General features: G+C 35.6%; 3 protein-coding genes across 7 annotated transcripts; all 3 read right to left on the bottom strand.

Moving 5' to 3' along the window:
• Positions 1-238: 238 nt before the first annotated feature.
• LOC120264621 (probable glutathione S-transferase) lies at positions 239-1,559 on the bottom strand. 2 transcript variants are annotated; one of them, XM_039272441.1, is made up of 3 exons: positions 1,537-1,559; positions 952-1,323; positions 239-883 (listed from the first exon to the last, which is right to left on the bottom strand). In XM_039272441.1, exons 2-3 carry the CDS (start codon positions 1,276-1,278, stop codon positions 434-436), a joined length of 777 nt encoding a protein of 258 aa, XP_039128375.1. In that variant the 5' UTR covers positions 1,279-1,323; positions 1,537-1,559; the 3' UTR covers positions 239-433. The 2 variants fall into 2 exon arrangements, with proteins under 2 accessions (XP_039128375.1, XP_039128374.1); XM_039272440.1 differs by lacking the exon at positions 1,537-1,559 and having other exon boundaries at positions 952-1,388.
• A 1,922-nt stretch (positions 1,560-3,481) lies between these two features.
• LOC120264281 (ATP synthase mitochondrial F1 complex assembly factor 2) lies at positions 3,482-7,424 on the bottom strand. The gene is made up of 4 exons (XM_039272079.1): positions 6,978-7,424; positions 5,881-6,055; positions 3,832-4,109; positions 3,482-3,747 (listed from the first exon to the last, which is right to left on the bottom strand). Exons 1-4 carry the CDS (start codon positions 7,386-7,388, stop codon positions 3,640-3,642), a joined length of 972 nt encoding a protein of 323 aa, XP_039128013.1. The 5' UTR covers positions 7,389-7,424; the 3' UTR covers positions 3,482-3,639.
• Positions 7,425-8,774: 1,350 nt separating this feature from the next.
• LOC120264931 (glycosylphosphatidylinositol anchor attachment 1 protein) lies at positions 8,775-14,854 on the bottom strand. 4 transcript variants are annotated; one of them, XM_039272826.1, is made up of 7 exons: positions 14,698-14,854; positions 14,526-14,617; positions 13,585-13,684; positions 11,292-12,150; positions 11,046-11,179; positions 9,587-10,008; positions 8,775-9,496 (listed from the first exon to the last, which is right to left on the bottom strand). In XM_039272826.1, the coding sequence occupies exons 1-7, from the start codon at positions 14,793-14,795 to the stop codon at positions 9,186-9,188; spliced, it is 2,016 nt and encodes a 671-aa protein (XP_039128760.1). In that variant the 5' UTR covers positions 14,796-14,854; the 3' UTR covers positions 8,775-9,185. The 4 variants fall into 4 exon arrangements, with proteins under 4 accessions (XP_039128760.1, XP_039128759.1, XP_039128761.1 ...); XM_039272827.1 differs by having other exon boundaries at positions 9,273-9,491; XM_039272825.1 differs by having other exon boundaries at positions 8,775-10,008.
• Between the last annotated feature and the right edge of the window lie 299 nt (positions 14,855-15,153).

Here is a 15,153-nt window from a genome sequence, read left to right as displayed (position 1 = left end):
GTCCCAAAAACCTGTGCGACCTGGTCCCAAAAACCTGTGCGACCATTGACTCATGATCTAGTCCCGAAAGCCCTCCAGGGTCATACCTGGTCGGGCTTTAAAACATTGATTAAATCTATTTTCTTTCTTTCTTTTATTTTCCATCAATGCACACACACACACCAAAAGGACAAAAACCTGCACTGAGTACTACTGTAACATTAAACCACAAACATAAACACAAAGGCAGAGAAACAGATGCCACGAAAACAAACTTACAATTTATTTATTAAAAACCGACCATAAATAACACAGAAAACATAGTAGCATCCCATAAATTAAACCCATCCCTTCACATGATTCTGACACCATACATGATGAACAACCAAATAAAACTATTTAACCAAACACATTAACACTAATTAAATACTTAATAAGGTAAGCAACCATCCATCTAATCTTTGCTACCTTGATCATCATCAGTATTGTTTGTGGTGGTGGTGGTGGTGGTGGTGGTGGTGGGATCGCCGGCGGCGGAGCTCAGGCTAAGCATCAGCTGACGAACACCATGAGCATATTCAAGCAATTTATCAATGGCCGGAATGATTTCTTTGACCTCAGGTTGCTCTTCAAAATCTTTAAGCCATGAACAGAAGAGTGGGAACATCTCAGAATCAATGAGCTTGACATCAGCTACTTTTTCAAAGACTGAAAGCCAGTAAGAACCACAGCCAAGAACAATGTCCAAGAGCCCAATTTTCTCACCACCAAAGAACCTCCTCCCTTTGAAAACACCCTCTTGAAGCTCACCTTCAACAAGCTTCAGGTTCTCATGAACTTCACCCACAGCTAACTTTTGTTCTTCTCCTGCTGATTTGAACACAGTTCCAAGTGCAGTGCCAAGCTGCATTAATGTAAAAACAAAAGGTTATAAAGAAGCAAGAGGCCATTGTGGTTGTTATATATACATACCTTGTCATCAATGAAATAACACCAAAAACGAACAAGAGCTCTTTCATATGGATCACTGGGGAGGAGAGAGTTATCAGTCCAAGTTTCATCAATGTATTGGAGTATAATAACTGATTCAACAATGGAGTGATCACCATGCAGCAACACAGGAACCTTCTTGTAAATTGGGTTGTGGAGAAGAAGAGAAGAGCTTTTGTTAGTGAGGTCCTCTTCAATGTACTCAAACTCTAAGCCTTTGAGCTTGAGAGCTAGTTGGACACGGTGAGTGTAAGGACTTGCCCATGAACCATAGAGTTTCAGACCATTGAGAAGTCCATTGGAAGCCATTGTTTGATGAAATGGCTCAGTGGAAATGAGTGTCTTCTTATAGTACTGAGTGGCAAATAAAGAATAGTTTTTGCATGAGTATTGAGTAGTATATGTAATTAGATTATCTGTGAAGCTGTGAGACAAGGTTCAGAGACTCACGTGCAAGTAATAAAGCAAAGAGTAATGAATTGCTAATATGAATGGCTTAAAAGCAAAGAACCATAAGGAAAAATCCAACATGAAAGAAAGACAGTGGGAACTGGGAAGTAGACTTACAGCAAAAGTCCAGGCTTTTTTTTACAAGCTACAGATGAAAGGGAATGGTGGTGGTGGTCGTCAAATCAGTATCATTAGACCTGACCTGTGAACAATCCGTATCAATATTCTGTCCCTAGTTCATAGCCTGATATGTTAATTTTACTTTGATGAAAATATATACAAAACGTATGCAAGTGGAGAAAAAAGGGAAGATAAAAACATCACTTCACCTGCACCCCTGCACCCCACACGCATGGCCTCTTACGTTTTACTGTTTAACCTGCAAAGAAGAGTGCATCTGTGGAGAGTGTTTACATATCAAGCAATCAAAGTCCAGTTCATTGCTTTTACTGCTGTTTTACTGCTGGAATCTTAAGCATAATAATTGTTTTTTTAATGCAAAATGTAAAATCTGCAAATGCTCATAACTTTTACTTTTTGGTCATCAGTACAGATATCATCAGGAGTCATCACTTTGTCAGCCATAGCAGTCAGTCATAAGGTAGGAAGTAGTGTATCAAATTGAACAATCATCAGAAAAAAAATTTTATAAAGAAAGAAAAAAAAAATTAATGGACAGAGGAAGCACATGGGATGGATGGTCACGGGGCTCCAGGAGCTGCTGTTGAAATTTAAACCCCACTTTTTAAAGCAATAAGATGAGATTAAGCAAATGGTTTCATAAAAGTGGTTCAATTAATCAAAAGTTCAGCATGTTACACCTATATGTTTTGAGAAAGCATAGATAAGTACATGAAAAACAATATAGCTATATTCATAGGCATCATATCAAACAGAGGAAAGGAAATTTGGTGTAGTACATTGAAGAGAAAAAAGCAATGCAGAAAGTGTAGACATTGAATTAATTAATTAATTCCACATCTGGAGGAACAAGTTGGACAAGCCTTAATAATGTTTGACTATAACAGGGTAAGTTCATAAATGAGACATTTACAGTGTGGAAGTGTTGAGAGTTGATACCTTCCCTCATTTGTTTAATTTGGCGTTGAACCAAAGGCTTCAAAACTTTGGGAGTAACGTGAGAGGCAGCACAGCCAAAGACTGGAGGTCTTTTGACTGGAAAAACAAAGAAAGCATAGATCACAGAGAAAGAACATTAAATAAAATTCATCTTTGAGACTTGAAGAGCAAGCAGGCTGCATGGAACATAATTAATACAAAGCTTGTAAATCATCAGAAGGATGTCAGCCTGACATTTCAAGGAACATTGAAGCAGGGCATTGAAAAACAGAGCGTTTTTGTCTGGGTTCAAACAAGGTGCGGATTCAAGATTAAGCAAAGCTTGAAGTTTGAAAAAAATTTAATACCTGGTATAACAACTGTGAATCAAAATAACACTCAGGAAATAGCAATGAAGAACTTAGCTCCAATTCTAGAAAGTAAAATTCATTGCATATTTGTGTATTTTCCAAAGGAAGGAAGAGATTCAATTTTAAGGCATGAGAATGACAGCAATTCAAACTTGTAAAAACAAACTATAGAAGAACACTGCAGACATATCTGTAAAGGTTGTCATTCATTCCAAAACTATAAACAACACAATTTCTGGTAATTAATGCCTCGAACCACCGAGAAAGACTTTCCAGTAACAAGGCAAATACTGCCCTTGAAAAACAAAATACTTTCGGTCAACTTAATAGGACAATCAGGCCAATTTGAATAGATAACTTCCAAACTAAACAAATAAGATGCACACTAACAGCTGTATTTGACATAGCTTTTGAATCATCATAGTTTTCAAACAAATGCATTACCAATAATTCAGACAAAAATCAGCAGCTGAAGAAAGTGAGCAACACTTCACATTTGTTCTATTGACGAAAGTCAGATGAAAATGAGCATTGGGAAATCAAAAGCTAATATCATCATACACAGAGTAATATAAATTCAATCAGAAGAACTTTGTGGCATTAACGAAACTGCATAAATCAGAATAACAGTATGAAAAAAGCCATTGATAATGGATGCTTTTATTGCTACAAATGCATCAAACTGTCAAAATTCATGCATTACATGATATGCTGTGGCTCATACTGTAACAACCCAAAATCCATATTCTGAACTGATGAATCAGTGCTTCTTAACTATTAAGTGAATTATTTAAAGTTTCCGAGAAAGTCCAAGAAACACAGCCGCCGAGGAAATTTGCACCTGGAGATCAGCAATATCAACATCATGACCACCTTCAACTAAGCCCCACCTGTCAACCTGATTAGAAAGCATAAAGAAAATGGTAAAAACAAAGAGCTATTACAAAACAGGCAAAATGACCAACTGGACACTATATGGTACCTGTAGATCTTCTTCAAGCCTAATCAGTTCAATGGCCTCCTCAATCCCCAACCTCCCATGAAACATTCCAAGAGGAATGATTAAAGAATGTGAAGCGGCAGCCATTGCATCGATAGCTGCTAATTCATAATCAGTAGTTCGCTTCAAAACATCTTCAATAACTTTAACAAGACAGTCCTCTTGCTTCACACCAAAAAAGCTGGAATGAACAGTTGGTTTAAATCCAAACTCAGTTTGTACCCAGTCAAGTATAGGGTCCAATTTCTCCACTTGCCTTTCTGCAAAACATTTGTCAATAGTAGGAAGACATTGTCAAGATATATAACATTCATAAGATGACCCATGCACATCTTAAACATTCAATTTGCTACACACATTAATCTTCTTTTAGTTAAAATATACTAACATGAAATTATTCGTGTAGGTATTTCTGCAATAAATCAAGTTCTAATGGATGAAATAAAGCAACCAGGTACCACAAAGAGTTGCAAACAGATGGTCAAAAAAGTAAGGTAGCCCGTAAAACCATGAACTGTTATACAACAGGTTCAGATTCTTTTATCAGCATTCACGCAGTACACCTTTAGAAACAGTATAGGAGCTTTTCAAATATATCTGTTCGTCTTTCAACAACCAAGGACATTGTACAGCCACCGTGGGAACAAAATTGATCCACTACAATAATAAAAAACTTAATATGAAAACTAGCAACTATAAAACTTTTATTTAGAATTACAGCGGGGTACAATGCTTCCACAGGTGACACACACACATACACACAAAAACACAATTGAGCCCCACCATGAGTGATCACAATAGCTGTTTCTCCTCCCTATCTTTATTGACATCCACTCGATCTTTCCAGTAAGATTCTAAACTCAGAATCTCTAATTGGATTCATTTCTATTCAAATATACTTTCACCCCAGTTCTTATCCACATATGCAAGACATGCATTAGCTATATGCCCGCTAGTTTATCTTCCCCAAAAGCAACATAAACCGTTAGAATTAAAATCACTCCACAAAAAGCAATAGCAGAATTAGTTATCAATCAATTTACTTTTTTTCCCCAGTATGACTTGCTCACAAACAGGGGTTTTCATTTTCCATCAGCCTTTGAAACTCCTCTTGCCCTGTAAGCGCATTTTAGACACCATGTGCAAGTTCATGAATTCCTATTTGATAGTGAACACTGGCTTGCAACTACAGTATCTTATGACAGTTCTAGAGCAAAGATCTGGTTTTAGTGCTTTAAAAAAAAAAAAATTGTTCATTAATTTCCCTCAGTAATGGGGCATTTTGGATTAGTTTCATAATGATGAGGTCCGCATCTGCTTTTCCTTAAAAAGTGAAGTAGATGTTTGCTATTGAATTTGCATTTGCCTTACTCTATTTATTGTTGTATCAGAGCAGCAGTACTGCATCAAATGCGTTATTAAGATGCTTTGAATAACCTTTGGCACTGGTTTGGTGAGAACTCACCTGGCGTTTTAATGGATCATGCTGCCATGCAATGTTATTCTCATTATATATATAATAATTTAATTAGTTATAATGTGTCTTTTAGCAAACTACCATACAGTCCATGGCAACCACTTTTCATCTGCTTTGCTATTTATGATGCTTGGTCACATAATTAGTTCACAAATAGTGGTTCTAATTGACTCATCCCAAGATCTCATATCAATTCAATAATTGCATAAATAATTGCAAATATTAAACCAGGATCAGTCCATTTATAATGGTGCATCCATCAAAAGGAAAACTTGATCACCTTATATATAATTCATGTCAAGAATGTAGGTTTAGCACAAATAAAAAGGTCCTTAAGGTAACCCCCACCACCAACATATTTCTTCTATTACCAATCACAATTTCACATGGGCATCAAGATTTGATGGTAGCAGATCAAAAGCTTTAATATGGCCTGCCCAACCAAGTAACAGCTTTAATTGTTTCACAAAGTTCCTTTAAAAGTTTACACATGCTCTACATTTTTAGCATATTGTCTACCCTTGGCATATGGAAAAGCAAATTAAAGGACTCACCATAAACTCTTCTTGTCAGATCACTATCCCCAGGAGCTCGGCAAAATACCAAATCTTGATGAAATTTCTTCATCAAATTTTCAACGACTTTATTCCGTGTAAGTGGAACTCTTTCTAGAGCAGTACAAGCAAGTTTCATCATCGGCATTGTGAAGGGCCTGATCCCATCTGCTTGCTATTCAAACAACAAAATTACTATGGATAATCATCTAAAAAAATGACACATATTAAGGAAAAACATGAAAAGAAGGAACAAGGATCACAGTAAACAAGGATTCGAAAAACACGACCTCAAAATGAAAATTCAAGGAAGAAACAAAAAGTTCTACAAATAGCCAGAGAGCATAGGAAACAAGCGCACTCAGGCGGGCTGCAAATTCATACATATACAAAGAACATTACTTAGGTATTCGTGAGTATAATTCAAGATGTTTATCTATGAAAGAGATACTCTGTTGCGTGCTAGATTATCAATTCAGATTGGATATGAGTGCTTATTAAAACCAGTTAGCCAATTACTTTCTAGGTCAATACCTATCAATCAATTATAACACTGAATTTATGCAGTCAGTTAGAAGTGCCCCTAATCATCATTAACACCTAGGCAGCCAAAACTCACAAAACCAGCAGAACGAAATTTCATTCAATGATTTCTTCCAGGGAGCATCCTAAAAAGGCTTGAAATATCTTCATGGATGACATTCTAAAAATCTCCACATCAGAGGCAGATGTAAAAACTCTCCGCCATGCACTACTTTCTTTCAATACACTAATAGCAACATAAATGGCTTGGTTTTGATATAAGTGCAACTTCAAGCAGGTAAACAAAACAAGATAACCAGTTCTTCTCATGTTCAATGGCAAACAAGAGGAAATTTGGTATGTTACTTTAATGCTCAAAATTAATACTTTTCACTCATCAATCTCAACCAATTCTGTTTCTTTCAGGTGTTGATTTCTAACAATTCACCAGCGAATACTAGAACAAACTGAATTAGATTCTTTTAAAGTGCTCAACTCTTCAAGAAATTAACAAGATGAAGACATTCGGCATAGTTAGCAAATTGAAGATGAATCTCAAGAGAAAGGCAACAGACCTGGTACTCCCACTCAGCGGCAATGGCCTTGGCGAGGGCGAGAGTGGGGAGTTTGAGCTGCCTTTTGGACGGCGTCTTGAGGGTTCTATAGTCCAGCATCACCGTCCACCCATTTCCATCCTCGGCCAGTCTTGTAGTGACCTCCTTGTAGAAGCGCTTGCCAACGATGGAGCCAGTCATGAAGGACATGGGCATGGTCACCGACGTACCATCTCGCGTCGCCGACCCCATTGACGACGGCCCCTTCACGAATATCGCATCGTCGCCATTGATGTTGCCCTTTGGTGAGGATTCGGAGGACTCGGGAGATGGTTCAGGTTTAGCGGCAGCGGTGGAGAGGAGGCGGAAGGGCGGTTGAGAGGAGAGGAGACGGCGGAGAGGAATTGCGATCCGAGACCAAGGAGAAGCCATGGGCGGCTCCAGCTGTGAGAGAGAGAGAGAGAGAGGATGGTTTGTTGATGTCCATATAAACTATAATTATTTATTTTTTAAGGGGGTTTTTGCATATAATATATATTATATATACCATTTGTGATTTGTCTACTAACGTTCGCAGATAAAAAAAAATAGAAAAAGAATGAAGCAGAGTGAAACAGCGCAAAATTTAAATAATAAATATATAAACAATGTAACAAATACTGTTTAAAACCCTGGCTTAACACTTAAAAATGAGTTGGTTGAGTGCTTTTGGGTTTATATTTTGAGAGATAAATGACTTTGAACGGTCCAGATTTAGGCAAGTATGATTGGTATTTTGATCAAATGACTTTGATTATAATAATGTGCATCTTACTTAATATAGTATCGTGTGCTTGATACTATTTATATTTATAATAACGTAGTCTTTGAATTTTGATTCGACTGAATGATGTGTTATTTAAGGATCTTTGTTTTTATATATAAAGCTACATTTTTGGGGGCTTTTTTGAAAATCTACTGATATCTCCATGATTTAGCTAAAAACTCTTTCGATTTTTCAACTCTACTCTATTTTTTATTTTTATTTTTTTTGTTTATTATTTACAGATATCTCCTAAAATCACTTATATATAATATGTGCAAAAAATGTACTAATTTCATAATAATGAAGTGTATAAAAAAAAGTAAGATTTAAAAAAAATTAAAAAATAAAAGGTGTTGGTGTATACAAAAGAATGCAAACTCAGTTAAAAAATTTACTTTTCTATTCTCTAAATATAAAAAACACATATTCTCTAAATATAAAAAACACATACATATTGGTTATCCAGATAGATAATTTAGCCATTCAGTGAACTAAATCCAATTAAATATTGATGAGTTCTGTATCAATGGAAATAATAATTATTTAGAAATTTATTTTTATCTTAATATCAACAACTAAAAAGTAGATTTTTATTTTTATTTTTTAAACAGTACTTTACATGGCATGAGATAAAACTGATACTTGACATATCAGTCAAATTGAGCAATATGTGTACTATGAAATTAGGTGACCAAAATGCATAACATTTAATGGACCAAAATAAACTACACGGGACAAGCAGTGACTGCTTTATATTTAACAGAAATTATTATTATTTTTTAAATAACTTTAATCAGGAAAAGATGCACAAATCCAAACCAATAATTGCAAAGCATATCTCAAACAAAAATAATTTCACCGTTGATTATTAGTGAAATTGCATAAGTATATTCACTGTCCATACAGCATCAGGGAAATGTTGTAGTTCTGATATTTGCAAAAAATAAAAACATATCTAAGAATCAAGCGAGACAACATAATAAACCGCATCAACATATATGACACCTGAGAAGGACATTCAACATTATAGTTCTGATATTTGCAAACCCAGAGGTTTCATTTTGATGAGTTAAATACAAACAGTTCTGTCATAAGGATTATCTATGGCTGTTGTTCTCAGTACAAAGAGACAAGAGAATTAGATTAGCATCACAAGCATATCTCACATGTAATACAATTCGAATTCATCGATCGAAAATGGATATAATGTAACTAGAAGTACTTCGCTTCAAAGTTCAGAGTTATGCAATGATTCTTCATTCATAAAAACTGCAGACCATTGATTATATTGGAAATGAAATTCGTGTGAGGAATACTTGGTCAGTAGATGAAAGAACCCGGAAAAATCATACTTCATGGTGTGGTGGCTATGAAAATTTTCCATCTGTTTTGAAGTAAATCTTGAAGCATAGAGGAACTTTCAGTCATGGGTGCAGTAATATATGAATGCAGAGAACCCAACAAGGAAGGTGCACGAGAAACACGTATAGATAAGTAGCACTATTCCAAACCCAAAGGAATTCTGCTACTTCCCAGACGGCACCGATACCAACTCCTTCAAATCCTTCAGAGAAGCCCTTCATTAACAATAAAGCAGCAGGAGGGAATCCAATAACCACCATAACAAGATTACAGACTAGGGAAAGGGCTCTAAGAATTAGAGCTCCCTGCATATGCTTCTTCAAAGGACGAACTACTAAGCACATAGGAACAATGAGCAACGCACCAATCTGAGCTGTTGCAAAATTAATGATCGACATAAGGCCCATACCTATAGTAACAGAAGCAATCACAAAGGCTTTAAGAGTTTGCCATTCAACATTACCCGAATGTGAATAAGGGGAACCCAAGATCACATACAAGACGGCCAGGATAGAAACAGAGAGTGCAACCCATAGAAGCGTGCTCTCGGTGGGGCTTATGTTTGGGATTTGGGAAATAAAATACGGCATTAGTGACGCAATCAAAGCCCATAGGTCTATCATAAGCACAGTTTTCGCTGCATAAAGCCATTGCCATGATCCAAAAGCAATTTTTGCCTCCTCAGTGCCAGTAAAGCCTGTGGCTTTATGGTTTAGAAAAAGTGAAGCAGCGACAACAGGAAGTGGAAGTGCAAGTAGGGCAAACCCGATCATATAGACTCCAACTGACACAAACTTGTTTGGAGCAGTCATCATATATAGGAAAAATGACTGGTGAAACTTTTCAAGGAGGTTATTCACAGAACGTATGACTCCTTCAATCAACCTGCATCCAAAGTTAAAAGTAATCAGAAACGAAGATACGATATAATAATTCTAAAGATAATATACTGCATATTAGGCTTGGATAACAAACAATCATAGGTTCGACCTCACATTTTAGAAATATTAATGAAGCACCCAGAATTGGGAAGTAAAAGTGCAAAAACATACGTGTATAATAATAGGCAGAGATGCCAAATAGTTCCATATCATCTAAAGTTAGGATGGATTGCCAGTGATGGTTGATTTAATCTGACTGACTTGCAAGTAAAAATTGGACAATATGGTCATGAATCATGATATACTAGACATAAATATTACCCAGACTTACCTTCTTTTGATTCACATACCAGCTCTTGCTATCCCATTCCTGACCACTAATGGAGAATAATCACTTCCAAACTGCTCTGCTGTTTAAAATTCAGTTATGCATTAAGGTGGTATTTCCATGTTAACATCACACTCTCCTAATATAAAATACTTTGCAAATCTAAATTGATGGTGATCTCCACTAAATGTCATTGGAAATTTTTACAGTCTGGGTGCGCCTAGGTGAGAAATCAGACCTTTCGGATTGTTGATTATAAATAAAACAAATAGTTAAAATCAGCTGTTGCATTACTAAATTTTACATTTCTAAATAAAAGTTTATATTTTAAAAATTGATATACCACTCCGCCTTTGGTGGGTCAATATTTATACCAGCATAATTCCAACAAAGAATAACCGCACATTAGAACTCATTATATCAAATAACAAGTATTCATGGCGCCAATACCCATTGCAGTATTATTTACTAATTCATGAGTATGCTATTGAACAGCCATTCATACAATATGAACAGCCTTACGACAGCAGAACCCTACATTGACAAGAAGACAAGTGTGTGATTCATAATGTAACAATAGAAGGCAAGTCAAGCAAACTCACTCTGCTACATTCTCAAGCAAATTCATCAAAAAGTAACCTCTTCTCCTTTAGATTGCAACTAGCTTTCATAAACTAAAAGAAAAATAAAAGAAAAGTTGGATAGGTACCAACCTACCACCTCTCAAAATAAAGGAAGATTGCATGTTTTCATTATTCAGATAGAATCTGGATGAAAAGCTAAAAGTAATTGCATCCACTTGATAATCACGGAAAGCACCATGTGAACCAGTAGGCACACCAAGTGCCTGCAAAAATAGAGCACAGATTGAGTTTAAACAAGTCGCACAAAGAAAATATGAAAAAACATTAATCTTCGGCTAGTCAAAATAACTGAACTCCGAAAACAGTTATTGCTACCTGATGATACATTGAGCTTGCAACTGTAGCCGCCCCCTCAGCGTAATCAGCTGATGAAATGCCAAAGTTCCATTTTGGGTTAAGATTTTTCGCTAAGTTACCAAGCCATTCCAGAATTTGGCCAACAAGATTAAGCCATGCAGAGTTTACTAAAGAAGCTAGTTTCCCAATGTTTACACGAAAACCTTGTCTGTGAACAGCTAAATAATGGACAACATTGATAAGGTCTAAGTTTGGCATCTGGCCATTGGACGCCTCCGCATAAATTGTAAGAATATCCCTTGGATCTCTTTCCATCGCCTCACCAACCTTAAACACCATGGCAGCAGCCATTGTGCCCGCACGTTTGAACACGTCAACATTTCTCCCATTTAACATGTTCTTATTCTCCATGTTAAGAAAATCTTTATCATGAGTTACGTTTGCATCTACATTCTCTGAACTGAAGAAAACAGGGTTATGGTAATCTTTCAGCCATGCAGAAACAGAGGAATATTCCCCATATCGTGAATCAGCAGCCAGCCACAAAATATCCTTTGCTAACCATGAAACACGGCTAAGGTGTGAAAAGATCGAAAAACCAAGGCCTAAGGATAATGCGTCATTTAGTTTGACATATTCTGAATTGTATGGAGTCACTAAAACTATGGCTTCTTTACCATCACCACGAGGAGCACGTATTATACCCACAGTATTGAGACCATTTGAAGTATTACTATTACTTTCTGTCACTGCTGAATTGGAGTCGCAAGAGAAAAAGCGAAAAGGGTGAAACTGATTGCTTTGCGACTGGAACTTGTGGTAATAGACTTCAGCACCCACATCAGCCATACGCTGTATAATTAATCTTTGAATTTCTCTGTTTGCGAATAAAATTATTAAAAAAAAACTCAATATCTATTGTGAAAACAATGACAGGTACATCAGCCTCAATAATAGAGCAGTTCATACATAAGTTAACAAAAGCTCACAAAAAAAAAAGGGAAAAGCTTCATAAATTTAACTGAACCACAGAACTGTAAAAAATGGTTAAAATCAAAGTAGAAAGTTACAACAGAGAATGAAACTACAATTGACACAAACTTAAGGACAGATATCGTATGCATTAGACTGTCAATTTAATTCCCAGAAATGGCATTCCCCAAAAAAGGGGAATGCAATCGACATTAAGGTCACAACATGGATATGTTGATCCTAGATCATGTATGTTAAGTGCCCAACTTACAAGGAACAATAATACCCTAAATTTATTATCAAAAAATGGTATTGCCACTGCACACTCTTTTAGAAACAATATTGTCAATAATTTTCAGTACAACAAAACCAGGTAATAAAAAATGATGATTATTTCCATGTGATACTCTAACACTTAAATCACATTTTATAAAAGCTTCCATGATAAGTTTGACTATGGTAAAGTTACATTGGAATGCCCATTTGATGAATTTCCTTGTGCATGGCATTATTATAGTTGCGTTCAAGAACCCAATAGCTAATCAAACATGCAGTTGATTTGTCTAAATAAATAGATTTCCATTCTCCTTTGTAGTTAAGTATATAGGTTGTTTGGACAAGAAAGCCAATTCTCTGTATGGTAAAATCAATGTCCTTTACCAGATTTCTTTAACCATAGTCTCCTTGGAAAACCAAATAATTGTACCAAAAGGACAAGATAGCCAAAATATTTTCAAATTAAACTTCACATACAATAAAGAACTTCGAACAGAACGAATTTGCATTGAACTATGTAATGAATTGAATTGGCGAACATCATTAAGTTGCACATTGATACTATGCCCAAGAAGCAATAAAATGAAGAATGACAGTTTTAGAATTATCTGCCGGCGCTAGCTTACAAACTTTCAAAATTTTAACATTAATTCCTCAAGTTATAGGCAACTACGAGCAGTTTAGCCAAAGAAATTATGGCTATCACTTTTGTTATGGAAAAGATAGCAATTTTACACAAAATTTTTAAAAAAAAATAAAGAAAGATATTTTTTAATACATCATTCTGCCAAAAATTTTCCAAACACTTCTACAAGATGATATAGAGATAAAAATATACATAATGCAGGAAACCTGATTCTCATAGGATAAAGATTTAATTTAGTTAATCCAAGCAAAGGCCTTAGAGGTTTTCAATTTTCAATGAAAAAGTTAGATATTGGTCGAAAGCAATTGTTGGACCTCAATTAAAAAGAAGTAAAAACTTTCATGCCAAGTGATCTAAACCCCTAATTAAACTAAAAACTTGACATGAAGCACAAGAAAAGTTGGCAAGATGACATACATCCCTGTCGTCTTTCCCATTTTTTGTGTTTCAGTAATATCCTTAACAAGTCTGCTTGCCTCTGATACATCTTGGCCAGAAAATACAGGATTAGCAGAACCTGCCAAAACAGTAGTATTTAGATCCATATTTCCAAGAATTCTGAAAATTTAAAAACAGTCCATACAGCTTTTCCTTCCTATAATTCCACATTAAGTGAAGCATATTACAACCAGAAAACTTTCACAGTAATTGATAAGCAAAGAAATCAAATCAGATTATAAATCCATAAAACATAAGAAAAAGTACTTTATAAATGCAATCTTCATATTAAGCATCAGTCACTTATAAAGATACAAATTTACCATAGTCTTGATAAAAGGCAAGAGAATGAGAAATGCTTCTAAGTATTTATACATATATCAAAATCACCACTTCTTGGCTTTCGAGTTAGAATCCACAATTCTATCTTTATTGAAACAAACTCAAGTTTAACTGCCCATGTCTAAATCCTTCACTGACCATGTTAAAGGCCATCTACTAAGCTTCAAAAATTAATTTTGCCTGCCCAAAATCTGTTTCACTCAAAATAGATTTACACTACCAAAGAAAATTGGAAAAAAATAAATAAATTCATTTCCTTCACAATCATTTCATCTTTATTGTTGCTAATCCACAAACCTGCAACACTGTCACACCAATAGACTACATAGTACAAGACCAAACTGATACAAAGCTGCAACTAACAAAACGTTAGCAAATCACTAATAAACACATTATGTCAACTCTAGGTCAAGTTCATTAAACTATAAGCACAATTACAACACCTTCGCTCACAAATTCCTATCATTTTCAGATCTACCAGAAAAATGCGCCCGAAGAAACATACATCTCAAATAACACCAAAAAAAACAAGACTTTTGAGATACATTGAATCACAGACGCCAAATTGTAAGGCTAACCAGGCATAAGAGCGTTCTCTGATATATAGGTGCTCTTGGCCAGGATAGGAAGAAGCAAAAGCGCAATCAACCCGGCGATGCAGCACACCACACTGTTCAGCGACAATTCATCATCCAAATCACGGAAATCAAAGAAGAAGAAGGCGAAGAGTGGGCTGTAAGATTGGAGTACCTGAAGAGAGTACTGTGAGAAACGAGGAAAGAAGCCATAAAGATGATGAGTCTGGGGCGCGCCCGGGGCTCCTTGGCTTCATCCTTCTCGGCGGGCATGGCTCCACGCCGGCGTAGGAAGGCAACCGTAGTCTGAATAAGGAAGCCGTCAGATCTTGCCTTCAGATCTTTAACAGAGGAGCCTTTTTGCATATATATCCCCCTTAAATATTAAATCTTAGTTATTTTTATAAATATTTGGCTCCCTCTAATATTTCATAATATTTTTTATCTCAATTTTTAATATTTATTATTTATTTTTAAAAATTATATAATTACTTGATGAGCAAACAAAAGGAAAATTTATACTACTAATTTTCAATTGTCACAATATTTGTAATGATTAAAAATATAGGATGCATGATTGGTTTTCATTTCTCATGATTATTTATTTTATTTTATTTTTTGAGAGAGTTTT

Source organism: Dioscorea cayenensis, chromosome 7 (genome assembly GCF_009730915.1).
Source record: "Dioscorea cayenensis subsp. rotundata cultivar TDr96_F1 chromosome 7, TDr96_F1_v2_PseudoChromosome.rev07_lg8_w22 25.fasta, whole genome shotgun sequence".
Lineage (NCBI taxonomy): Eukaryota > Viridiplantae > Streptophyta > Magnoliopsida > Dioscoreales > Dioscoreaceae > Dioscorea > Dioscorea cayenensis.
Note: the sequence above shows the minus strand (reverse complement) of the source record. Positions and strands in the feature narration are given on the sequence as shown.

What these genes read in the sequence shown, in the direction of transcription:
- LOC120264621 (XM_039272441.1), bottom strand. Translation starts at nt 1,278, where the DNA reads ATGGCTTCCAATGGACTTCTCAATGGTCTGAAACTCTATGGTTCATGG. An exon ending in GTTATTTCATTGATGACAAG is followed by an intron (nt 884 to 951) that starts GTATGTATATAT and finishes ACATTAATGCAG; the next exon opens with CTTGGCACTGCACTTGGAAC.
- LOC120264931 (XM_039272825.1), bottom strand. Translation starts at nt 14,795, where the DNA reads ATGCCCGCCGAGAAGGATGAAGCCAAGGAGCCCCGGGCGCGCCCCAGA. An exon ending in AGAGAACGCTCTTATGCCTG is followed by an intron (nt 13,685 to 14,525) that starts GTTAGCCTTACA and finishes CTGTTTTGGCAG; the next exon opens with GTTCTGCTAATCCTGTATTT. An exon ending in TTTATTTTGAGAGGTGGTAG is followed by an intron (nt 10,009 to 11,045) that starts GTTGGTACCTAT and finishes CTTTGGATGCAG; the next exon opens with GTTGATTGAAGGAGTCATAC.
- LOC120264281 (XM_039272079.1), bottom strand. Translation starts at nt 7,388, where the DNA reads ATGGCTTCTCCTTGGTCTCGGATCGCAATTCCTCTCCGCCGTCTCCTC. An exon ending in CCGCTGAGTGGGAGTACCAG is followed by an intron (nt 6,056 to 6,977) that starts GTCTGTTGCCTT and finishes TTGTTTGAATAG; the next exon opens with CAAGCAGATGGGATCAGGCC. An exon ending in TCTGACAAGAAGAGTTTATG is followed by an intron (nt 4,110 to 5,880) that starts GTGAGTCCTTTA and finishes AATGTTTTGCAG; the next exon opens with AAAGGCAAGTGGAGAAATTG.